General features: G+C 34.1%; 1 protein-coding gene across 1 annotated transcript in view; it reads right to left on the reverse strand.

The window, feature by feature from the left end:
- CNTN1 (contactin 1) overlaps window positions 1-27,217 on the reverse strand; it is a 230,812-nt gene that overhangs the window by 61,186 nt on the left and 142,409 nt on the right. The window contains exons 16-19 of the mRNA XM_065886561.1: window positions 23,596-23,754; window positions 12,847-12,996; window positions 4,287-4,357; window positions 1,714-1,948 (exon numbers count right to left, since the gene is read on the reverse strand). Coding sequence (XP_065742633.1) covers window positions 1,714-1,948; window positions 4,287-4,357; window positions 12,847-12,996; window positions 23,596-23,754 — 615 coding nt within the window. The remainder of the gene's footprint in view (window positions 1-1,713; window positions 1,949-4,286; window positions 4,358-12,846; window positions 12,997-23,595; window positions 23,755-27,217) is intronic.

Here is a 27,217-nt window from a genome sequence, read left to right on the forward strand (position 1 = left end):
CTTACAAAAATTACACAAAGTAACTAAGGAAATCTTAAGCAGGAGTGATCAGTTTTTATTGTCTTTTATTAATAAACCATAATCCTCTTTTATGCTAAAATGTCCTGCACATAAACACTGTCGTCTTTCCAAATCAAGGTAAACGTGTGGCACTGTGACTGATTTCTTATCAGTAGCAGTGAAGATGAACACTTAAACGAATTTTGTCACATGCACGTTTTATGAGACTCATGAAACATTTAGGAAAGAAATGTAATTAAATACAGATGGCCATAACCAAAGAGATGACAAGCATGGCTTTTGCCTGATTACTTTAGCATCAAGTAAAAAAAAAATCATACTGGGTGAGAAGGTAACTTGTAAAATGCTTTACACTTTCATTTTCTCTGTGAGATGTACTTAAGTTGTTCAAACTATTGAGTCAAGTTATCATACTTCTGCCGAATCAGAATGAGTGTAGAAAATGTGGGATTAATTACTCAGGATTAAATAGTCCTGAATTGATTATTAACTTAGAAATTTCTACTTGTTATTCTTTCTATGTATTTCATTGAGCTAACTTTAGAAAAGTATGCACGTGTTTGTGTGTGTGTGTAAACATATATACATATATATGATTGTCTTTCATGTTTGTATTGAAAGTAAAGATCATGGGATGATTTGAATAGATATTAAATTTTTAACAAATATGAAAGCTAATAACTCTATGACTGAAGAGCATAAATTCTAAGGGATAGCTAAATGTTTATTGTGGACTAAAATTAGTGTAAATTGGGTAAATTAATAGATAGTGTTTTTCCTCTAAGAGATCAGAAGAGTACTTCACATAGTTTTAAGTTTTAAAACCCTTCCATTTTTACTTCTCACACATGTGTAAAGGGAAACTTGTCCAAGCACAAATGTATTAGGTCAGAAGGCAACGAAAATCTCTACTTGCCTTTCTAACCATTAATTATTTGCATAATGCATGTGAGTACAAAGGTATAATAAGGAAGTCTTACCTTTTTAAATAGGAAAATAAATAATAAAAAAAGTGTAGCAGCTTAAATGGGAAACCATAGAAATTAATGTAATTAAGTTTAATATAAAAATATGTATAATTTAGCAGAGATATATAAAGTCCTCCAGAAGTATGCTCAGTTCAGTTAAAGTTTCTACAAAAACAAAGAGCCAGTATCTGTATTTTTTTTCCCCTGAATAGCCTTTCAGATAACTTTTTTTCTTTCCAAGAAAAAAATTTCAACTTGCTTTCTGACTCCTTTTTCATAGAATTATGCCTAAGTTCACTTTAATGAATTCTATCATGCTACTGTAATGACAAAAGAAGTTACATAAATGATACAATACACAATTTTGAGTTAAAAGGAGAAATTTTATCCAAAAAAAGTGTATGTTAAGATTCCATCAAGTCTGGAGAATTTCTGACTGCAAAATTATAATCAAGAGTCCAGGAATAGCGGTCTAAGCCAAGGATTTTAGTGGAGATTTCCTAGCTACCATAAACATGATCTAAAGGATGAAAGAGATTTTGGCAACATTCCTGTCATTTAAATGAAGAGACTGACATTTTAATTTGGCTCAAAATTTACTAACTCATTTACAAAATGTGTGGTATCTTAAAAAGATCTTAATAAGTAGGCTCGAAAGACAGCAAACAAAATGCCTACTGGAGAAGCAGAATCCCTCATCAGGTCAGTGGGGTCTTTCACCTACCATCTTGCGCGGAGTGGATGATGGCTGTGAGGCTGTATGGTCCATCTCCTTTGTTGTTGAAAGCTTTGACTTTGACTTGAAATGCAGTGGAAGGGCGCATGGTCTCATCTTTATGAACATAGCGGCCAGTATCTGGGTTAGTAACTGTCACTTTTTTCCATTCTTCCCCATCAAATGGCTTAAATGCCACTATGTAACCAAAATTGTTGCCGTAGTGGTATTCTCTTGACAAAGGCTGAATAGAAATTGAAATATTTAATAGGTTTAAGCAATACGGTTAACATGGGGAAAATCCTATGCAAACAATAAATATGCTACACATGGAAGCATGCTTTCTGTAAAAACATTCTTAGTTCATAAGTGAGAGCTGCATGAAAAGGCCAGGGCACAAATGTGCTCCAACATGTGGTGACTTCATTTACCAAATTCGTTATTTCTGGAACACCCCACGGGGGCTCCCACTCTGGGCTTTTTTACTTTCAGTTCCTTCCTTCTAGGATGCTTTCCCATTTGTCAGAAAGGATGCTTTCCCATTTGTCAGAAAGTCCCTCTCTCATTGTATTGTATTTAATACAATAATAATGATCTACACTACATATTCTACTTATTGTCTACTTTACTGTCTCTCTCCACTAGTATAACATAAGTTTCATGAGGGCAGGGTTATTGTCAGTTTCATTTACCTAGACTCTAGAGCAAAGCCTCAAGTAGTATTTATTCAATGGATAAGTAAATGAATTTCTTTAGAGTTGAAAGGCTATGGTAAGACAGTTAACAATACTCTGGAATATCTGTATTGTAACCAAACAATAGAAACTGGTCAGAGGAAAAAGAATGCGAAAGGAGGAAGGGATAACATTGCACTGATCTGTAGGAGGCTGGCTATGGGCCCTTTCTGACTCCAGGGCTGAAGTAAGAGCTCTGTTTTGCATTATTTTCTCAGAGTTATTATTATATAACAATTGCTCAATAAAGAAGTCTGTGTCAGCCCTAACAATCCATTATTTATAAATACTGACTCAAAGCAAGTTCTACTGAGTATCCATCATTTAGTCTTTTTTAGCCAATAAAGTAAATGTGTCCATTGTATATTGACTTTTTTCACCAGAATATCAAAGTTATGGTGTCTTGAGGAAAAACCTTGAACTAAATACAACACAGTAGCTTGAATATCCATAGGTTAAACAGGAATGTCTGTAAATGTACAAAGTTCAAAGGGAAAAGAAGTTGTTCTTGGTTGCACAATATAGAAATCCTGAAGCATGATCACAAGGATGTACAAAATATGATTTTACATTATTAATAGAATAGCCTAACATTCCCACCATAATTTAAATATTTTTTCTTATTGATAGTTCTATACTTAGTTTTTGCAATTTAGTAGATCAGAATTAGCTATGGAGTTTTCAAAAATTAGTGATTCTCAGGTCCTAGTCTCAGAGAATTGATTTCAAATTTTTGAAATAGGAATTCCCAATTCTGAATTATTTGACAAGCTCCTCATCTTATTGTGACGCACATATCTACACAGTTTAAGAAAATCAAGCCTAAAGAAAGGAGGAAAATGTTAAAATTTTTCCAATATCTTCACTTTTGTGTGATACACTGACACTAGAACTGACAAATCATTTGAGATTTGAATGAAGAAAAGGCATTTTTTTTCTAAATCTTACTTAAAAATGTGATTTAAATGCCAAGTATAAAATATGACTACAGAGCACAGAGTGAAGTCAATTTCTGCTAAATATCCATTTATTATATAAATCAATTTAACTCATGTAAAGAATAAAACCTGTCATTTTTCCTGTAGTTCTCAGAATCCTTTGGAGCCTTAGTTGTGTTCTTTGACTTTCTGCAGTGATTAAATACTAAAAATATTTAACGGATACATAGAGCTATATAAAACATGTTACCTAGATAAACGCCAGATGTCTAATTCAGGCAAATCTATGTTACCAAAGCCTTTCCCACCCCCAGTATCTCTCTCACTTCAAAAATTCAGCTAAGACGCATTGTTTTCCAGACATCATAGACTCTGAAAAAAAACTCCCCTTTGGGTCATAAAAATTTAATACAATGTTTTGGACACCTCAATAACAAGTCATTTGGGGGGACTTCTAAGACTGACCAATGATAGATTACACATGGTGATGAAAGTAAGTCTGAAGTGAGAAAGCAAGCTCCAATTTTAAAACAGATGCTGATACAAAAAAATTTTTAACTGAATCGTTGGAGTTCTGAAAGTCCAGAGCAAATGTGAATTGCAATTGGGTTACCAGGCCACAGAGAGTACAAAATAGCTCTGGAATGAGAGAGTTGAATGTTTGTTTAATCTTTAAACCTACAGATACTTTAGCATCAATAATCTGTTTTGGTATAAGAATTGCACTAAGCCATAGTAAGCCAGGTAAAATCTGGCATGCATTTAAGAAAAAAAAATAATTTTAGTAATTTATTGTTGTTTGCGTTTGGGGCATTGTCTTTTATTTCAATTTATTTCAGGAAGCAAAATGGGTTTGAGATTAAGTGTAGGTAAAGCAGCCTATTAACATATGCAACTTCTTAGCACTTACCGCCCATGTTATGGTCAGTTCTCTGTTGCTTCCACCCCCACCTCCTACATCTGAAGGAGCCACATTAGGTGCTGAAACAAATAAACAAAGCTACAAATGAGAGGCCCTGTAATTATTTTCTTATGTTAGAGTTCTTATTCACTTAGAAACTGTACATGTTTTCTTTCACCAGGAAAGGCAAGCTGCACACATGATCCAATGCCGCATAGTTGCTGTAATAATGTTTTACTGCCAAGAAAAGAATTGGTTCAGTGCCACAGGAAATGTATTAGTTTCCTTCAACAAAGTAGTGAAGCAAATTTGCCTTCCCATCTTTTTTTTTTTCTGTGTCCTTTTATTTAATATGCTTTTGAAAGATTAGACGTATTTTATTGGTAAAATATTTCACAGCTCGCTTTGAACTCTATGACCTAACAACTCACTGTTGTGTTAGTTTTATGCCTCAATCTACAAATAACTGTTAAGAAACAGTGCATGTGCATTAACATAGGATTATGCTTCCCTGAAATATTTGGAAACAGAAATCTAATGCTGTTCTTATGCTCTTATTTTCAATGCCTAAATCTCTTCTGGAACCCTGTCCCATCAGTGACTCCAGTTCTCACCTACTTCCATCTTTTTACATTATCCTTCTATTTTTCAGTCTCTACTGTAATGACTATCCTTTTCAGTCTCTCCAGCCTTAAAAATCATCCTGTAATACTGTTTTCCTCTTAATCTCACCCTTTCCTGTCACTGAACTGCAAAGAATGATATATGACTATTTTTATACTTCACTCCATAATCACTTTTTAACAACCCATAATCTGTTTCCACTTCATATTACTGAAATCACTCTCTCAAAAATCACAAAATTTCTTTTAACTACCAAGTGCAACGGCCTCTTTGTTTTTCTCCAAGTTATTCTCTCTCCTTGGAAGTCCTTCAGGGTGGGTGCTATATCTTATCAGATTTGCATACTCTTATCTTATTGTAGTCTTTACCTTATTGGATTTGCATCTAATTGGAGTTGTACAGATAATGCTAAAGCATAGTTTGTTCCTGCACTCCAGGCAGTTGGAGACCAGCTACCTAGCTACGCAGGTAAAGACCATGCTTTTACTGAGGACATACATTTTCCCACACAATCGCTGTGGTTCAGTCCGAAATATCATTCCCGGCTCTTTTAACATTTTAAAGAACAGATGACATGTCAGTTCTTCCATGACTCCCCAAATAGTCCTTCCCTAAAGGAAACTGTCACACCTTCTACAGAGTACTCATTTACTGAGTTAGAGATCCTAACAAGTAATTGTGATTCACAGATAAATACTTCAAAACTTCCTCTATGTTAGCCACATAAATTCTTTGCTGAACTATGCACATTAATTGCACAGAAACAAACAAAATACAGGCTTTTCTTTATATCTATAAAACTATATGGCTTCCTTTCCTGATTAAGAAATTAATGTGAAGCTTGAGAGATTATATTTTATTATTTTATTTTATTTTATTATTTATTATTAACTGTCACCACTTGAGTGTTAGAAATTAAATTGAGTGCATGGGGGTGTTAAAAGGTAATTTACTTGTAGCACTTTAGATGAAATACATATTGAAGGCTGGGACATTAAAATACTGCTGGAAACCCTTTAAGCCTCATAACTCATATTCTGAGGTTAAAATTTTACATGCTATACAGAAACAAAGAACATGTCTTATAATCAATGAATAAATCAAATTTTGTGTTTAAGTACAAATATTGTGGTCACAAGGCAAATAATTTCAAAAATAACTCTAGAATAATTTAATTTATTATATTGCAATTTGTTGAATCAAATATTGCCTTCATCATGACAAGTATATTTGCCAAAGCATTTCACTATAATCTTTTAAATTATAATCAATATTAACCTTTGTTATTTAGAACAGAGCTAAAAATAGAGTATGTTTATGTTAGAGTGAATATTTTTCCCATTTCGTCACTTTTAGTTTCAGGTCTAACACACTTCAAATAAGTAATTCAAGATTATTTTCCTCCTCAAAGATCATCCATTGAGTTCACGATGCTGAAAATAAGACAGAACAAAAGCACAGAAATAAAGGTAGCTATATCTCTTTTTCCTTTTTTTTTGCGGTACGCGGGCCTCTCACTGTTGTGGCCTCTCCCGTTGTGGAGCACAGGCTCCGGATGCATAGGCTCAGCTCAGCGGCCATGGCTCACGGGCCCAGCCACTCCGTGGCATATGGGATCTTCCCGGACCGGGGCATGAACCCACGTCCCCTGCATCAGCAGGCGGACTCTCAACCACTGCGCCACCAGGGAAGCCCTAGCTATATCTCTTAATAGAGTGTTTTATATCTTACTTGGAATCATAGAGTGTTTTATATTTTAATTTCCTTCTTTAAGCTTTGCACGTTCATTTGTAGCTTTAGGAGCTAAGGGATATTTTTTCACAAGTGGAATTGGCATATAACCTACATATTTGACATGTATCTGAATACCTAACTACTCTGTATTTGTATTCAGCCCTGCAGAAAACAGGAGGACTTGGCCAAATACTGATTCCTTTCAGGGAAGTAAATCACCCTGAGCACAAGGAAGTTTACGTAACTTTAGCCTCCAGGGCATCTGACAGTGAGCAAAATAGACTTTCTCTTAACGATAAATTATTAAAAAGAATTTAAACAAATATTTAGGAAAAATACAAAATTCTTGAATTAACAATGAATAAACAATTTAAAATAGTGAGGCTTTTAAACTTGTCTTTTTGCAATGATTTCAGTCTAATAATGATTCCTTAATGATGTTTATAGGAAGGCTTTTGTATTTCAGTTGTAGATCTAAAAAATATTTAAAAAGAAAATCAAGCCAATGTCATGATTATTCTTTCCTATGAAAAGAAACTGTTGCCAATTTTACTTGTAAATTTGAATGCTTAAATATTTGCATATAAGTAACATTTGGGGCTTTGGCGTTTTATTTAACAATGTACAAACTGCCCTGTGACAAATCCTAAATTATAAAAATCATGGAGTATAGGAAGAAAGGCCCTTGATTTAAAATATATGGACTACTCAGTTTTTGTTAATTATTGTTTTCCATTTTTACAGAAATAAAGTTACCATGAATGTAGCTTCTCATTTCAATTTGCATCAGAATTTCACTGTGATTTAAAACAAATTTTTTAGTAAGAGATTCAAAATGGTATGTAAGTAATGCTCTAGGGGCTAGATAAACAAAGGGATTAAAGCCTTACATCTGCTTTTATTCTATCTATAAATATATTTTCTTTCTGAAGTCATTAATAAAATCAAATGAACTGTATAATATTTGGATATTCAAATGAGTTCTTCATAATTCTTATGATCTCCTGCTCTGATGGTGGACCAGATTGCTAACATTCTTTATGCATCTACCATGTTAAATTGATGCTCTTCCCAGGTAAAAATTATATAGGGTCTGAAATTGTTCACAAAAACATTAATGTCTTTAGATCTTATCAGGCCAAAATTGTAGTTTGCTTATTAATCTAGATTTTGTTCTCAAACAGGAAAGTTAAATGGGCGTAGCAGGGTAAATTCGTTAACTGCTCAACAGAATGATAGTCTAAAGACAAGTCATCTGGGGGAATGTTTAGATGGGCAGAAAAGAATGCTACAAACTGAAATAAGCATAATGCATAGTAAAGTTATTATAAAGAACCCAAACTGATTATGGATTTTTCACTTAAGTGAAAGAATGAACACTTCCTAGTTTATCTCAGTGTATTAAAAACAAAAGCATCTAATGTATATGTTAACCTTGTTTCAAACAAAACAAATTATATTTGGTAATATATTTTTCTGAATTTTAATATGCAAATATCACAGTAGGTTTGATCACTACTTTTCATTATCCTCTATTAACTTACAATTGCAAGAACCATCCTCTTTCCCTTCTTGTTCCTCTCTTTTCCTTCTATAAATAATTTTAAGTACCAGTTATAGACACTGTGTTGTGTTAAGCACTAAAGTTAACAATATGAATAAAATCTGATTCTGGTCCTGAAGACGCTAGTGTAGTAAAATTAAATATGTACAACTGGTTTTAATTCAATGTGTTAAATATCCTCAATGTGTTAAAAATCCCTGGTAGAAGTTTGCTGGATGAATGGATGAATGAATAAATGAATAAAAAAGCCCAGCTTATTAAAAGACTCATCTAGAACTTAGAAATGATTTTTACATATCGTACCTAATTGGGTACTCAGGTCAGCACTTTAAAATAAATATACAGAAAAGTAGCATTATTCTTTTTTTATAAAATAGGCAGATGAGTCCCAAAAGTAGTTAGTTAACTAGCCCAGGTCGCACTACTCACATGTAGAGAAGCTGCAACTTTAACTCAGGCCTCCTGATGACTTAAAAATCTATACTCTTTGCTTCTTTAAAAAAAAATTTTTTTTCTATTACATAACTAGTGACAGCTGTTAACTTTAACATAGCACCTTACTAGCTATAAAACTTGTTCTTAGCACCATCCTCCTCCTTTATCAAACATATCTAAAAAAATAAAAATAAATGACACAGCCGAATAGCTTCATTAGGCATAAAATTAAAGCTCTCTACATAATATGAAAGGGCAATCAGCACTTTCATAATCAGTGTTATGTTATTTTTTCTCTTTTCCTTCTTAGTTTGATCTGGCAAATAAATAGCAAAGTTGTCAAAACAAACCTGAATGTACCATTTTAGGATATCGACTTACCAACTGCACCTGCAGAGCTATTAGCTACGGGGGTATGTCTTACAATGACACATCACTTTGAAGGATGCTTCTGTTATCTCTTATTTACAGTCAAAATTAAATGGGTTACAATGATTACAAACACATCTAATTCTTCATTTGGGGCCAACCATTTTATAATGCACTTGTCTGAAACCAAAGAATATACCCAACTGTGGCTGGCAATCTTAAAATTAAGTAATTGGACAGATAAGGGCATATGCCGCACTAGATAATGTCCTGTCTTTCAATCAGTATAATGAGGCACAAGAGCAACATTTCCATCAAATGGGAACCAGCCTTTATCCCACATAACATATGCTGGTATCTCTTAGAGAGTTGTTATAATGGTACGTGACGAGAAAAACATCCCCCTGTTTCAGAAAGTATTTTTATTTTTTTGTAAGGATAAAAAATGTAAATGTCCAATTTTATGAATATTCAATTTTTCAAAAACAGGATGAAATGAAAAACAGAAATTAAAGAGAAAGTCTGTTGGATTGTATTGTATTAAATATATTAATTATTCCTTTAAGATGATTAAAATTACATGAAATTATATGATCCTCTTTTATGTTAATAAAAATGGAAATATATTGCCAAAAGAGGTGATCAATATTTTCTTATAAGCATATTAAAGCTTAAAATGAGCATTAATGGCATAATAAAAATTTTATTCAGAAAATATTATGCACTAGGCAGCACTAACTTTGCTTTCCTTACATGTTTTTAATCATAAAAAAATTCATAAGATAAATAATTTCCACTTAGAGATGAGAAACCTGAGGCTCAGAGAGGTTAAGTAACATGCCTCTAATCACAGAGTTTTAAATGATGGAACCAGTATTCTACTAAAGGATCAGTGTCTCAGAGCTTTAATACTGCATATTGCCCTCCTAGAAAATTATTTAGGAATGAAGCTTTTAGAATTGCAAAGCCCTGAATTTGAATACTAGCTCTGCTTCACATTAACCAAGTGTAATCTTGACTTCTTTGTCTGTAAAATTAGGATAAATAATACCAGTTGCATAAAGTCATTGTGGGAATTAAGTGGAGCAATGCAAGTAGAGAATTTAGCACTCTGTGATAACATACAGCAAATGCATAAATGATAGTAGCCATAAAACTTGATTAATAAAGGATCCAAAAATATTTTCTTATGAAAGATTAACAAATGTATTAGAGGTTATAGGATTTATTTTTTCACAACTGAAAGGAAGGCATCATCTTATTATATCACGATTGGACCAAATCTTGCATTGTGAGTAAGACCGTTATCACTTCACTTTTGTGTCTGAAGGCCTTTAAGAGAAGTTATTTTCCAAGTACACTAGAGAGAGAATTAATTCCTTAACAAAATACCATTTGAGCAAACATGTTAGAGGTCATGCTTAATGAAGGTGATGCCAAAAGTTGTTAGTTGAAAGTAGCAACCTTACCAAAATTTTAGGTTTAATATCACTAAAACAATTTTTTCCCAGCATTTCTGAAGATAAGAAGACATTAAGGTTGGAAAGTCTTCAGAGTTACATACAAACTACAGGTAGCAAGCACATCAAAAAGTATTCTTATCTTCTAAATATGATACTAAATATAAATTATATTTATAGATTCACAGATGAAAGAATCAGATTGAATCTTTCTTTCTGAAACATGTTTTGCTGTTGCTGTTCTTAAAAACATTTAATTTAATCAAATATACACTGAGATTAAAAAAAAATCCAAGTTCTTATAATTCTGTCCAGACAATCAACCGAAGTATACTAAAGCAATCATTTTTGAAATAAATAATACATAATTTTTTGGTAACAGAGTTTCTACAATTTTTTGGTAACAGCGGGGAGGGTCTACTCCTATCATCAATGCCAGAGAAAGTATCTTCCCTCCCCATGAACAATGTTGTTTTTGGATCAGAATTAATTCATATTGTGCTAGTCAACAGATCACAGAAAATTAACCAAGCTCAATGAGATAAAAAAAGACCTATATCTGAGATAAGCATGTTATAATTTTTAACTGAAATAAGTTTGCTTAGACCAACTTAATCATTGGATATTTTTGCAATTTTATTTTGAAAATGAACACTTGTTATATCAAAGCAAGTGCATGATCTCTCAGCATGAATTATGTGGTTGAAACCACCAGTCAGATAATGTGCCAGTTCCTTTTTATTTTTGTTTTTCAAGAAAGGGCAACTGTGTTCAGTCCATCACACAGAAACTTCTATTACAAACATAGGAGGCTCTAGGGAATAATCAAAACCAAACAAACACAAGGATCCTGGCTATGCGGTATCTGTGTTCTCTAAAGCTGCAACATATATTACCTCCGTATCCTAATGAGATTTCTGCAAGGCAGAGAAAAAGGAACAATTGTGTTCATTTCACAGGTGGATATACTAAAACAAAAAACGGTGTTTAAGTCATATCTAGCTCTGTAACTTAGAATGAAATATGAGCTTCTACTAGAATGCAAAAATAAAGGTTCATATAAATGGCTGTGTGTTTAGGAGTCCTGCTTGAGAAAACACCTTTAAGAGAGAAAGTTGAATGTATCAGGTCTGTGCTTGAATTCTGAATCTTGCAAGTAGTTATATTAACCTAGGTAAACTGTTCAGTGTTTCTGAGTCTACTGCCTATTAATGAGCATTGGATTGTAATACCTACCTCAAAATATTATTGTGAGGATTAACTGAAATGTATCTGAAAATGCTCAGCACAGATCAGTATTTTAGTGTTTCTGTTCTTCCTTTATTACAGAATCATCATTTTTATCTGATAAATTACATGAAATTACATGAAACTTTAAGAGATAACTTATTGATGACAGTCTCTGTGAATAACTTGGCTTTAAAAACTAAAGACAGCACAATTCATAATTCTATTTAGAAGTTAGGCCAAGGAATTGATGTAGCCAGAAATGTGGATAAGTGATATTAAGATATCACAGCAGAATTTTAATGGCATTCTGTCATCCATTTAAAATATTTTCCCCCAAATAAAGCACTGAAGTTTGGCAAGGCGCAGTAAAAATAAACTCAGAGAGTCTACAAAACATTTTCTTTTTCATAGACAGGGAATAATAAAGAAGAGTTATTATTAGAATCAGAACAATATTTTTGCCTAGAAATTCAAGGGAGAAGGAAAACAGAGTGGGGTATTTCTTGTATAAAAGGCTATTAAAATGGAGTTGGTATTTAGCATAAAAATGTGAACCTAAATTGGAAGAATAGCCATGGTTGAGCTGTGATAAAAGAGCACATTTAGAGTGACATCTAATATTAAAAGAACACATTATAGCTATTTCTGAGATGCTCTGACTCCCCAGGTGGTATAGATCCAAGAGACCCCATCACATTCCCTCCTTGCCAGGCTCACCCTGCTCTCCTGCCCATACCCTCCATCCACGTGGCTGTTCGGTTACCCATGTCTTTGAGAGAGAAAACAAATTGTGAGCCTTCTAAATCATGGAATCTGCTTAACCATGACTCTGCCCGGTTAAGATTCATAATTTACATTAAAGTTTATATTCTAAACACCAACTTCATTTAAGTGATGTTCAGTGGATCATATAGTTGCTTCTATTTACCTCTTTTCCATTAATTATGTAAGGATACTCTAAAGCTTTATATTTTCTCTTTTGGTTTTTGACTGTCTTGACACAGAATGCACACACCTGTGTGAGATACATATACACACATTTTTTAGATAAACTACTTACCTCAGAGCGTTATTTCCAAATACATTCAATTATATGCTAAGGTGTCACTGAATTTATAGACCTTTTAAATTTTAAAAAGTTTCTTCTACATACCAGCACCATCTGTCTTAATTTTGCTTGATGGTATACTGGGCTCTCCTATACCCAAGGTATTGGTTGCTAGCACACGAAATTCATATTCCATCCACGGGATTAAATCAACTGCTCTTGCTGCCTCCATATTTCCTTCAATAATCGGAGGATCTAAATAAAATAAATATTAAATAGAGAATATTAGTTGAGTAACATCATTCTTATAATTCTCTCTTTTTATTTTACTGTTTTGAGAAAATGGTACATGTTCCATTGAGTTGAAATAAAAATAAAAAGTAGGAATGACAAAATGTTAAATTCAAGGGAGTGAGAGGAGAGGTCCTTAATAGATAACACGTTAGAAAGAGAGATATGCACATGGATCATTTATTTATTAAGTACAGGGTGGGAGCACTGAGAGTCTACATTTCTAACCGGCTCCCAGCTCTTGCTTCTGCTGCTCGTTCACTGTCTACAACTCGAACAGTGAGGGGCTGTATTCTGAAGACAGAATCTAGGAAGATTTCTTGAGGCAAAGGTACAACTTGTGCAGTTAAAATTTTTATGGACTGCCACTGATGTAGTGTATGGGTAGTGAATGATTAATTACTAGGGTACCTGTATGTTTATACTCTTTTGTAGTTAGCTTTTTAGATTTATACCCAAATCCTTTGGGACACTGATAATAAAGGTTATAATAATTCATTCAGATTTATTAAGTATTTCTCAGAATTGATGCTACTAGATACTAACAGGAAAATTATAACTTAGGGGTAAGATACATTCAAGACTGCTTATTTAGTTGAGGTATGATAAAACATACAACCAAGGCAGGATTATACATTATTTTAAGCTCCCCTAAAATATTCTCACATGTGTTTTTAATAATTAACTTACACATACATATGCATGTAAATACCTGTACATCACTTATTGGAAAATGTGTTCCCTTAGACTTATATATGACTCATTATCTTATTACTCAAGGAATTTTTATCTGGCACTGCAGACCACGAATAAATAGCTTTTTAAGATGTTGTACCCATCATCACAATAAATGTTAAGCATCCCAGTGCCCAGTTTCTACTTTTAGACAAATTCCTAATGGCTCAGACTATCCCATGCCTCATGTCACGTGTGGCATAACTCTCCTAGACACTAGTTTTACCATCCAGTCTTTTATTTTGTTAAAAATTTGTTTTATATATTTGACATATATTTTTGACTTTCTGATTAAAAGTTTGGCTTTCCTTCTCCTCTGTTTTAATTCTGCCTCTTTATCTCCTGTTTGCTCTACCTCTTCCTCACACCAAATTGGGATTTGTTTGTCTTACTTCGTGTACATAGGAAGTTATTTTAGGTAATTGGAAGAGGGAAGATGAATTTTTGATTTGCAAAGGACTCTTCATGGAGAAAAGGAAAACACAGAGCTGGTTGCTATGACACTGGGTAGAGTGGCCTCCTTCTTCACTAGATGCCTTGTTATGATTTTGAGCCTCCTATAGAAGGAGCCATTGTAGTGGGTTGAATGGTGACTCCCCCCACACAAGAGATATGTCTGTGTTCAAATCACCAGAACCTATGAATGTGAGCTTATTTGGAAAAAGGGTCTTGTAGACCATTTTAATTTTAAGACAAATTAAGTTAAGAATCTTTGGATAAGATATCCTGGATTATCTAGATGGGCCCTAAATCCAGTGACAAGTGTCCTTATAAAAGAAACACAGCAAAGAGACATATAGAAGAGTGAAATGTGACCACAAAGGCAGAAATTGAAGTGATGCAGCCACAAGCCAAGGAGTATTTGGAGCCTCTGGAAGCTAGAAGAGGCAAGGAATGGGTTGTTCCCTGAGATCCTTGGAGAAGGTGCAGCCCTTTCAACACCTTAGTTTTGTACTTCTGCTGTTTCAAACCATCAGATCTGTGGTAATGTGTTATGACAGACATAGGGAATTAATACAGAGGTTTAGAGGCTGAAGCTGATGGAAATATTTGTGAGTTTGTGAGTCCGGGGTTTCCAAGTAAAAAAGTATAATAGAAGGGTCAAGGAGGCAGTCTAATCCTCTCTCCTGCTTCTTATGCTGCAAAACCCCAGCACCATTTAAATGCTTGAAGAATGGAAATACGGGAACCATTCTAAAGGGTCCCTCTTGACAAGAGCATGGTGTTCTCACGATGGTAAAGGCTACCCTGGGGCTTTTTCCAAGCAGCTGGGCAGTCAACAAGTAGAGGCAGGTGAAGGCTGTATCAGACAGGAAGAGCCAGATGGATATGCAGTGAAAACTAGAGCTGACAGACTGATTCTGAGCATGTATGAGGATCCAGTATGAAAATATCTCCAAACAAATGGAAGATCAGGAATATGTTCAAAGGGTAGAAATTCATACTTTACTACAGAAAACATTTGGAAGAATGGAGAGAGATAAAGAAAGAAAAGTCAACTGATGTCATTTTAGGGTAGGTTTTAGATTCCAGATGAGGAGTAAGGCCTGTGACTAAATGAAGTCTGAGATGAAGAGAGGAAGAAGAATAAGCAGAAAGCCTTGGAGTTACAACCATGAGAAGACAGACCTTAGTGGGAAACCCTTGACCCAGTGATGCAAACAACTTTCAAAAGGGGAAGCTGGAAGTGGATGTTAGGAAGATGGACTTCCAGAATGTACCTTCCAAATGATTAAGGAAAGAATTTGATATCTATAAGTTAATAATATAGTCTACAAGGATAGCTAACAGTTGTGAACACCTCTCTTTTTAGAACAAAACCAATTATGATCATTGTTAATACACACTAACATCAGTACTTATGAGAAGATAAGTATCTAAAACAAATAAGTTTTTGTCATATCTTTATAATACCCCCTCTATAAAACCATTTATATAAGTAATAGGGCTAACTTAGCAAAAAATGACTAAAGCCAATCATTTTATAAAAATGTGTTTAGAATTAAAAATGGCTCTGTATATGGCCTGCTTTCCTTTCCCAGAGGGGGACAGGACTTTGGATGCATACCACATCATAAGAACAGGGTTTAAAAGTTTGCTTTCTAACTTTTTTCCAGTCCAATCTTGAGCTCGGTAGCCCATATCACCACTTTACAACTTGAACTTCAAGATCGGCTATGTCCATACCAGGCCACACCTATAATATGTCTCTATGTCCCCCCTTGTTTGTTCCTGGTTATTATTTATGGACATACATATGTTTCCTTTACTTCTTATTCATGTTTGGGAACCACTCAGTGCCTAGAATGTACACCTAGAATAATGTTTTGTAAGTAGAAGTACTTTATAAATATTTGTAAAAAATACAAATAAACTACAAATACAAAAGTTGTGCTTATTTAGAGTCGACAATGTCTTAATGCAAGAAGCACAACCGTGTGTATAACTTTATTGTCTCCTTCAACCCTGAATCAGGCAGGCAACTGGTAGAAGAAAAGAGGGCACTCTGTTACCTTGTCCCACTACAAAATATCCACGCTCTATGGCTCTTATGCCTGTATTTAGCTCATAAATCATCCTGCTCTGTCTAAAGCAGAGGGTAGACCTCATCTCCATCCTCTTAAGCTCTCTCCCACCCTCTTTAACTCTGAGTTGATCCTTTTCAATTTCTCTCCTCCACTGCTACTGTGTTTCACCTCTAGTACCCATTTTTATTTATTTTATTCTGAGCCTTAAATGTCCCTATAAAAGGATTTGTACCTTCTCCAACCCCTTCAGCCCTGGTAGGAACTATTGGATGGATTTTATTTTTCCAAAACCACCCACATAGATAGGTTGGAAACAAAGGTCATCTTTGCTTTGGAAAGAGATTCTTGCTCCAAGCCAAATGCACAATAATCAGGAGCAGAGGGACTTTGTGTTCCCTCTCTTCAGCCAAGTTCCTTGCAACCTGTTTGCTATTCCTGGAGTCAGAAAGAGAGGAGAGTACTTGGCAAAATAGAGGCAAGTACCAGGAATCAGGACTGTGGTCTCAAGTTCCTGAGTTTTAACTGGGTCATTTCTGAGTCAGGCCACTTTTTACAGACAATTTCAGTTTTGGAAATCAGATTTTAACTGTATAAAGGCTGTCAGAGGTTTCTTTCTATAAAAAAACTAAAATGTTGTATATTAACCTGGTAGCTATTTAAATCTTGGTTTTACTTCTAAGTGTAAATTTCAAGCAAAGGGATACAGAATAAGAGACATACTCCTTACTTTAATATTCAGGTCAAAAGACCCCCTTTAGAAGGTTTTATTTTGATAACCAGCCATAAGCACTAATCTACAGGTCTATTTTCAAATACCTTTAGTCCATAAGGCTCAGAATAAAAAAAATTCTGACTATTCTTTGGAGGAAAAGAGAAGCAAGCCTCATGGGTATCCCAAGGCCAATAGTCACAATTGCCTGGCAACCATGCTTTGTGGTGCTCTGCCTTCAGACCACGACAACTAGTTCCCTGAGCAGCTTCAGAGCTAGGCACAATGACCTCCAGACTAAAAAGCAGATGTTTCAAAAATAACTCCAGGCAATATAATCACACCTGTTCTAGATTCTTGGAAGTTGCCATAGTGAGTTCTGCTATTTCCTCAGGGTTTAAATACAGTTTGAACCCTTAGGATCCTCCATCTAAATCTAAAACCCAAGTATTTGAAACTATTCAGAAAGAATTACTCATTTGGGGATCTAGCTGAAAAAGTTGGTCCATTGTTTCAGAATGAAAATGGACAATTAAAGGCCTCTCTCTGACTCTGACACAACTACTCAGTGTGATGTTAGGGGCTCTAGATCCAACCTGTAGATCATCTGGCAGGACTCAGAGAAGAGCCAGCGGTGTGAAAATGTTCCTTGCAGAGAAAGAGAATCCGATTGTTCTCTGAATTCCCAGAAAATGTGATTCATTGTTTCTTCTCTATGGAAAGTTTGCATGCTGCCTCATAAAAACCCAGAAGTTTATCTTTGAAATAAGAGCAACAAAAGTGAAGCTATGGAAAGGCAAAAAATAAAACAGTAAATTCTAAAATGTAAATGTCCTACAAGGAGCCTAATGCTTTTTCATTTTTTTAACCTATCAATTTGACAAAGATTTAAAAAGTAAATACTAAGTAAAGGTATGGTGGAAGAGACACTTATATACTGTTGATTGGAATAAAACTTATTCCACCTTTCTACAGCGTAATTTTGTAGTAAGCTCATGGGCTTAAGCATGCGTACACTCAATAATTTAACTCACAAATGTCTATTCTGAGGAAATAATCTAAAATTCAGAGGAACATTTATGTGCCACGACGATAATTGCAGAGGATTGGTAACAATTAATTCTAGTCTTCCACAAGACAGAACTTTAAATATAAAGACACTTTTCTTCTCCTTTTTCAAGAACATATCTGAGGTTCTCTCAATTGCTCCTCATAGCACAGTTTCCAGGCCATTTTATATTCTGGCCAACATTCCTTTTCCACACAAACACACACACACACACACACACACACACACACACACACCATCACCAACAATATTCTATAATTTTTCCTCTGAAAGCAGCAGCACGGAATCCAACACACATTCTAAACGTGACCTGAGCATCTTGTAGAACCCTAGGAATGTTATCAGGTTTCTGTTGTCCATCCCCAAAAATGTTCCAGAGAAGTAATGCTTACAGTTGATTGTTTTAAAGATCTACAGTCTATTATTCTCATTATTCTAAATTTAATCATTGGAATGCTGAAAGTTGGTATCTTTGAAAAATATTTATTGGACACCTTAACTAATTACCTGCATGAAACTGAATTTAATCCTATATCTTATTTTTTCAGTGGACACCACTGTAAATAAGAACCACGTGATTTTTATTTCTACATTGGTTATAAATTTTTTTTCCACTTCCACTTAGAACACAGTCACAATAACTTTACTGACCAACTAACAGGAAGAACATGCAAGATAATCTACAAAATAATAGTTTTTTTAGAGCCCATTGGAGAGCTGAGTTTGTGAAGAAATCCAATGAAATAAAGTCATCATCAGTAGAGTCATGGGGAGAGGAGGATTTAGTCATAGATGTTCATAAGAAAAAAGGCAGTTTAACTTTTCATAGATATTTAAAGATAAAGTGCAGTCTGGCATGGCTATTTTGAATCCCTGGGAGCCCCAAATCAAGGAGAGTCCTTACCTGTTGACTAACTCTTTCTCTGTAGACTTTACCAGATGCATTCAAGAAAGTTCGGAAGCCAGACAAGAGTGCTGAGAGACCACCCTTAAAGGCATAGACACCTCAGATCTGCTCAAATCTAAGAGCACAGCAGGAAAATTGAGACCCTGCATGCACTCTGAGCCTTACACTGGATATAAGTGAGTGCTCACGTGTGGCTGGGTGAGTGGTAAGAGGGTAACAGAGATTTGCCTCCCATCTGAGGAGCAGGTGCTTTGGATCTGTGAAGTCTGAGGGAAGGATAGGAGAACTGAGAAAATTCTCCCCCACTGCCCCAGCACTCTGTGCTTTAGACTGATTATCAGACAACAGCTGTCTGGGGCAGGAGCAGGGGAGGAGCAAGAGCCCTCTCTGATGTCCAAGCTGGAGAAGAAAGCTGAAGTCTGATAGGAAGGCTGGAAAACCTCCAGACATGCAATATGGGGGAAAGGTTGTGATCCTGTACTCAAAACACTTAACGCCTGCATAGAACTGAATTTAACAGCAAAGCTCAGATCGTCTCAATGACAGATTAGATTGACTCAACCCCTGAAAGAATGACATGAATTTTCCTGGGAAAAAAATATTTACTCAGCCTCTTCTGTTCTTTTACACACAATGTTTGAAAATCAATCAACACACACGGACACACACACACACACACACACACACACACACACAGTGTCCACAATCTGTGGAACACATCAAACAATCTAACATATATTTCACTAGAGACCAAGAAGCGAGAGTGGGACAGAGGAATATCTAAAGGGATAATGTCTGAGAATTTCCAAGGCTGAAGGAAGATATCACCTCAAAGGTCTAAGATGCCAGTAAACTGCATCTGGATAAATATATTCTCATCAAACTGAAAAGCAAATACAAAGGGAAATCTTGAGAGCAGCTAGAGAATATGGACATATTAAATACAGGAATATAAGGTAAAAAGAATAGTTGACTTCTTGTCAGAAACAATGAAGGCAAAAAGACAAAGACACATTATTAAGTGCTCAAAAAAAGCAGCTTAGAACATATATCCAAAAAATCACTTAAATATTAAAAGAAAACTATTTGTTAGTGTAAAAAAAGCTGAAGGTCTTTGACTTCAGCAACCTGAAGAGTTAGACATGTTAAAAGAAGTTCCTTACTTAGAAAAATTATAACAGATAGAAATCCAGTTCTACAGAAAGCAATGGAAAACCCAGAAATAGAAAATATATTGGTAAGTATGAAGGGCTTAGAAACAACTTTCAGTAACTGAGAATAGAAAAGAACTTCCATCCAAGATGCCCTTTATCACCAGGGGCATAAAGGGGGGAGAAAAGCTGTCAACCAAGAAAATAAAACTACCTTTTAAAAATGAAAGCAAAATAAAGACATTCCCAGATAAACAGAAACAGAGAATTTGTTGGGAGCAGACCTGACTTACAAGAAATATTTCAAAAAGTTCTTCAGGCTGAAAGCAGTTGACCATTGACAGTAATTTGAAAAAAACATCCAAAAAAAATAAGGAGCACTGGTAAAGGTAATTATGTAATTAGAAAAGTATAAATACATATTTCTTCTTTCTTCTCTTATCTGATTTAAAGGCCATTGTAGAGAATATCTATTTATCTATCTTTATCTATCTACTTATGCATCTACCCATACACATATACATATGTATAAATGTATTTATATGGTGTGTGTATGTAATAAAATTGTGTTGTTTGACTTACAGCATATAGAAATGTAATACATTTGACATAACTTTAAGGAACAGGTAGAAGCAAAGTTGTATTACAGTAAGAAAATAACATAAGATGATAATTCAAATTGATAGAAACAAATGAGGAGGATCAGAAATGTTAGATATTTAATATGTTACTTAATATAACAAACTATAAATATATACTTGTTCTCCTTTCTTCTTTTAGCTTCTTTAAAAGACATTAAAATTATAGAAGGCAATAATTTCAGTAGAAGTTTATTGAATTTGCAACATACATAGGTGTATAATATATATAATATAGATGTATGAATAATAATCCATAGCACAAAAAAGGGGCAGAATGGAATAGTGCTAAGAGTAATGTTTCTATATCTCTCTGATATTGTTGGTAAAAATATGAAGTTTACTGTGATAAATTCCATTATACCAGGTAAGCTCTAGAGTAATCATTAAGTTTTTATATTTAGAGAATTTCATTAAATTAGTTGAATTTTTATGCTAGAAAATATTCATTTAATGCAAAAGAAAGCAATAAAGAAGAAATAAAAGGACATAAGCAAATGGAACATTTAGAAAGCAAAAATACAGTGGCAGATATAAATTCAGCTACATCAATGATAATATTAAATATCAATGGATTAAATAATCTAATCAAAAGGCAGAGATTGTCAGACTGGATAAAAAATAAGATCCAACTATATGCTGTCAACAGAAAATATACTTTAGATTCAAATATACAAATAGGTTGGCAATTGTAAAATATATAACATGCAAACAGGTACCATAACAAATTGGAGTGGCTATGCTAATATTAGAAGCATCCTATTTAAATGCAAGTCTTGCCTCCCCATCTCCCTTCTCTGTTGTTTTTCTTTATCACTAATCACCATGTGACTTATTATATATTTTAATTAGTTGTTTATTACCATCTCTCCTACTAGAATGTAAGCTCCTTGAAGGTAGGGTTGTGGCTTTTCTTTTGACTTTTTTTTTCTCTCTGTTTTATTCACTGCTGGTCAACTATGTATCTAGGACAGGTTCAGGCACACAGTGAGAGCTCAATAAATATGTATTTAATGAATGAGCACTATGGGCTCTGATGTAGTTGCTAGGGATAGCACAGTGAATCAAACAAAAGTCTTCCCCCTCATGGAACTTAATTTATAGTGGAAAAAAATTTTTTAATGGGAAGCATATTTTAATTGAGCCATATGTTAAGCATAATGTGGTAAGCATGGTAAGAACTAATGGAGATGATTGCAATCATTATTCTTTTTTCAAAGCCAAACCAAATTTTAACCATATGTTTATCTCATTTGCTCTCTAGTATCTATAATTAATGTAAATTTGGCTAGATATAAATTATCATCTATTGTTTTATCATTATCATCCATTTTCATTCTATTTAGAGAAGTAGAAACTGCTCATGCTTTATGTTTATCAAATATCTAAATGGTTTTTAAAATTGTTTTTCAAAAGGTCTGATTTTGCCAAGTATATTTATAGATAATTCTTACACTCACAAGCATAATGTAATAGAAATGTTTCACTTGTTTCTAATTCTTCTGAACTTCATACACTTATGTGGAGAATTACTTAATGCTAAAATATATCCTAAACCCTTGTAACAGATTTCAAGTTTATATTTCATTTATTTCCCATGATAGGAAGAAATTATAAAAAAAAAAAAAAGGTAAATCTAAATGAAAACTTCTCAGGGAGCAATACAAATAAATTCTGTTATGTTAAGATTAAAGTGAGCAGGTTTAAGATATGCTACGGTTAATTCTTTTTCATTTTTTAAAAAAGAGGAACATTCTATTCACTTTTGTCTTTTTTTCTCCCCTCTGGTGACAACTGAGAACATATTTCTATGCCTCTTCTTTATGCATGTGAAAGAAATTCTGACAACTGCAAGTTTGGTTAAAAATATTGTCAACAATGACAAAGATAAACAGGTTATTTTATCAAAATAATCCTCTATCTTCCTTCATGTTCTATGAGAAAATACACTGATGTGTGATATTTGAAGACTAGTGATGACAAATGGCAATGGTAATAACTTATACACAAGAAAAAGTACCCACTTGCTCTTAATTAGTTTTTGTCTGTTAGAAAACCTTAATATGAGAGAAAAAAAAATGTTGAGGTACTAGACTTCTTTAAAAACCTGTTTTGAGGAAATTCAAGCCAGATAAGAACATATTCAGAAAGTAAAAAGTTATGGTAGTAAGATTTAGGTGCTTAATCTTTATGATTAATTGTGCCTTTTTTTAGAATGCAGAACTATAGTGCCTATATAATTGGATAAAAAGGGTCATAAATAATAAGTTACAGATGCCATTTGCCAAATCTACCTTCCTTATAATTTTTTCCTAGTACATTTTAGACTTAACATGTAGCTCAAATAAGAAACCCAGGAGACCTCTCTTTGCTTCCCCGTTATAGATTTAGACATGCTGCTTCTTCCCCTATAGCTTTAAAACATTTAGTTTGCTGTGGTTTTCTTTACTACTAAAACATTGGGATTGTTTGTTTTAAGAAAATTTTCAGGGTCGATGATAAAATTATTAAAACATCCAGGTTTTTTTTGTTTGTTTTTGATGAAAGAATTCATCTCAAGGGCTTCCCTGGTGGCGCAGTGGTTGAGAGTCCGCCTGCCGATGCAGGGGACACAGGTTCGTGCCCGGTCCGGGAAGATCCCACATGCCACGGAGCGGCTGGGCCTGTGAGCCATGGCTGCTGAGCCTGCACGTCCGGAGCCTGTGCTCCGCAACGGAAGAGGCCACAACAGTGAGAGGCCCACGTAACGCAAAGAAAAAAAAATAAAAACAAAAAAAACAATTCATCTCAAAATATGAACAGATTAATCAAACAAAAAAAACTCACCTGTCTTTGCATCTTTCCAGTCATCTGAAAGAATAGTCTTGGTCTGGATAGTGTATTTAGATATAGGACTATGATTGTCTGAACCACGGCTCCAAGTAAGTCCCACAGAAGTGGCCCTAATGTCTTCTATTCGCAGACCACCTGGAGGGCCTGGAGGGCCTGAAATGAAAATTTGGGTAATGAATCAATGAATCCCAGCTAGTGAATTAAGTACACATTATTAGAATACAAAAATGCCCTCTTTGCAATTAATCTAAAGAACATATACACGATGAAATCAGTGGTGTCATAGTCCATTTAAACATAAACTATAAGAAACAGTAATAATGGTGTTTATGGTTTTTACTAAATGCTTTTGTGATGTCTCTTTTTATGAAAGGAGATAAATTCTGTCCTTTAAAAATGGCATTATTATTATAACAAGCATATGATACTCCTTGACTCATAAAATGCATTTGGCATCAAATGAACCTGACATAACAGATTGTAGCATAGCAGTAGTTAATGGATGTTTGCTGAATACATGGATCAGAGCTGACAGCACAGTCCAGATATGAGGGTAGTCAGTCATATGTTTCATTCTGTCTACCCAAAAGGAGGCAGGACATATAACTCTAAATGTTATAGATAATTTATGTTACTTGGAGTAGAAATTTCTGAGAATGCTTGTATGTATCATTTTGGATAATACATTTCATGTTAGTTAAACTAATAGAAATAAATAATATTAAAAGAAATATTTCTATTTATATAAAATGTAGAAAACAACTGTCAATTCAGATATACGAGGAATTACCTGAAAACATCAAATAATATACTGAAGAGTCTTAGGCCAGAAGAATTATTACTGCAGAACATAAAACAATGTTAAAAATAGGCTTTCAGAGATGCTTTGTAATTCAGTATTAATATTCTTCTCTAAACTGAGAACACTGTTCTGGGTGGTAGAGATGACAAGATAAATGAGACATAACTTTTAGGTTTTGAACAGCACTTTGTCTTGAAAAGGGTGAATTGGCCCGGTAAATAAATAACAGTAATAGACAGTAGTGAATGCCAGGATTATGGCATACATGGTATACAAGATACTTATACTTTGCATCATGATTTCTTCTTTGTAAAAATGTAACAAAAAGTCCTTTAGGTGGTAATGTGGCATCTATCACTTACAATGCTAAAGAAGGCTCTCAGTTGCCAGAGAACTCCTAGCATAGACATTTCAGTGACATCACTTGTTTTCTTTGCACCAGAAAGGAGGCCATCCCCAACTGAATTAGGCATAGTGAATATAATAATCAACAACTTTTTAAAGTGGCAACTTTTTTTGTTGAAAAAGTATTAAATAAAACAAAGTTTTAATCTTTTAGCTGAAAATAAGTGCCTTCCTATTTAAATGTCAGATCAGATGCTTTGTCTACTTGGCCTTTTTTCTCCACATGGGCTTTGGTCTTTGCAAAGGTATAGAGAACACCACAAACCTTCACCAATTTCCTTGCAGTTGGTCCCAAGGAGGAAAACATATGTGTAGATCAACAAAACTGCATTACTACTAATATTAAAATAACACAGGACACAGCCTATTGATGGTAGTAAATTTTATTTAGAATTATATAACAAATTAATAAAGGTAAATAAATTTTTGTAAATGTATAATCTGTAATAGTATTCTTATACTTCCTGATGTTAATTAAAAGTAATAGTAATACACCATCCACAATTAATGAAAATAGCCACATAAATTATATAAAACACATTTGATATTCAGAAAGAACACATTGTATTTTTCATATGTAAAAAACACATTGAAATACAATGCACATTCTTGATCAGAACCACCAAGTTCCTTATTTCACATGAAGTATCATCCCAAGTCAATTACTGAGTGGAATATTTCAGAGTATTAAAATTAAAAATTAGAAATGAAAAATAAAACTTTTAAAAGGAAGAGAAAGTCTTATAGTGAAGGCATTCAGACACTTTTTCTGAGCATAAAGTTATGGCATTCAGAAAATGTTAAAGGGAAATTAAGGCAAAATTGCCATAGGTTAGTCTTTTACCATTAAAGTGAAAATCATTTCCCTACTATTATTCTGTGAAGTTCTTTGATGGCAAATGAATGACCTTCGCAAAGTCAGATTAAAGTCATATACTATTAGTGTATTTGTTGGGACATTATATGCATGATAATTTCTCCAGTCACCCATTCACTGAAGAACAATATTGTTGAGCAAAAGACTGTAATTATACGTATGCATTTTTTTCTCTGATGCATGCCTGGCCTATAGTGAGTTCTTAGTAAATATTTGGTGAAGACATAAATAAATTTATCACATTGACCTTCAGACAGTTCTGCATAACAGTCATTCACAATACAATCTGTATTGAAATACTGTATCATCATAAGAAAGTGAAATTGAGAAAACAAATGGAAAGGAGTTGGTTGATATTCCCAAAACCACTGTGTGGCAATATTATTTGGTAATGGCTCACTTTGATATAAAGTAGATTTTTCCATCTAGTAATTAAATACAAATATCCCCCAGAAAATACCTGAGAGAAAATATACTATTAAAGAGCAGAGATTTTAGAGTTAAAAAAGGCTTGACTTTAAATCCAGTTCCTTGATCTATCTTGGGAAAGTTTCTCAAATTTACTCAACTTTCATTTTCTCATCTATAAAATAGGAGTAATAAAAATTGACCAGATAGGATTGTTGTTAGGATTGAAATAAAACCTTTAAAGAATGTAGTGTTAGGCTTGGTCCACAGGAAGTCCTTAGTAACTTTTAGCTATTAATGTCATTATTGTTACACCTGTAAGAGCTTTCTGGGCATCTGAACTATAGGACAGGAGTAATACTTGTTAATAATTAACAGGGATTTGTTTACCTGATTGTTCATTTATCACTTGTTTCCACTCAAAAGTAAGGTGTTTCTAGTAAATTTGATGGAGGTAAGGAATGGCTGGGGATGTGAAGGCCCTCTAATGTATACTAAGGAATCAAGATGCAGAAAAAATAGAGTGGTTCTATGGAGACAAACTGGGCCAGCCCTGCACTGTCTCCCAGAAGGAAGGTTTTCTAAGCAGTGTAGCTGATGTTACTTGTTCAGATTTTCTGTTCAGAATGGAGAAAAAAGTGTTGTGGTAGAAAATGAAATAATGCAGCCACTAGTTCTTCAGCACAAAGGCAGGCATTTAGGAACTGGCAGTCCTTCTGATTCTTTCTTCAGTGACAAAAAAGCAATACATAATTCTGACTCAGAGTCTGTTTGTTTCTTTTTTAAGCTCTCATCACTGTGCAAACACTTTCAAGAAATCTTTAAGGAAAGAATTGAAGCTAGGGAAAATGTAAGTGAATAGACAGCTAGATACAGGTTATTTCACTATTACTCTATCGGTATACCTTTCCAGTTTCTTAGGTGTCCTCAGGCAGATAGCTAATGATTGCTAAGAACACTATATATACCAAATTTAAACTATCATGAAACAGAGAAATTGGTCAGAGGGAAAGGACCTTTGGAATTTGACCTGTATTTCAAATGCATAAGTATATCAAATGACAAATTATTTTATTCTTCCATTTTTTTCTGTCTTTTGTTTTCATCATTAATGATCCATAGTG

This window comes from Phocoena phocoena, chromosome 11, assembly GCF_963924675.1.
Source record: "Phocoena phocoena chromosome 11, mPhoPho1.1, whole genome shotgun sequence".
Classification (NCBI taxonomy): domain Eukaryota; kingdom Metazoa; phylum Chordata; class Mammalia; order Artiodactyla; family Phocoenidae; genus Phocoena; species Phocoena phocoena.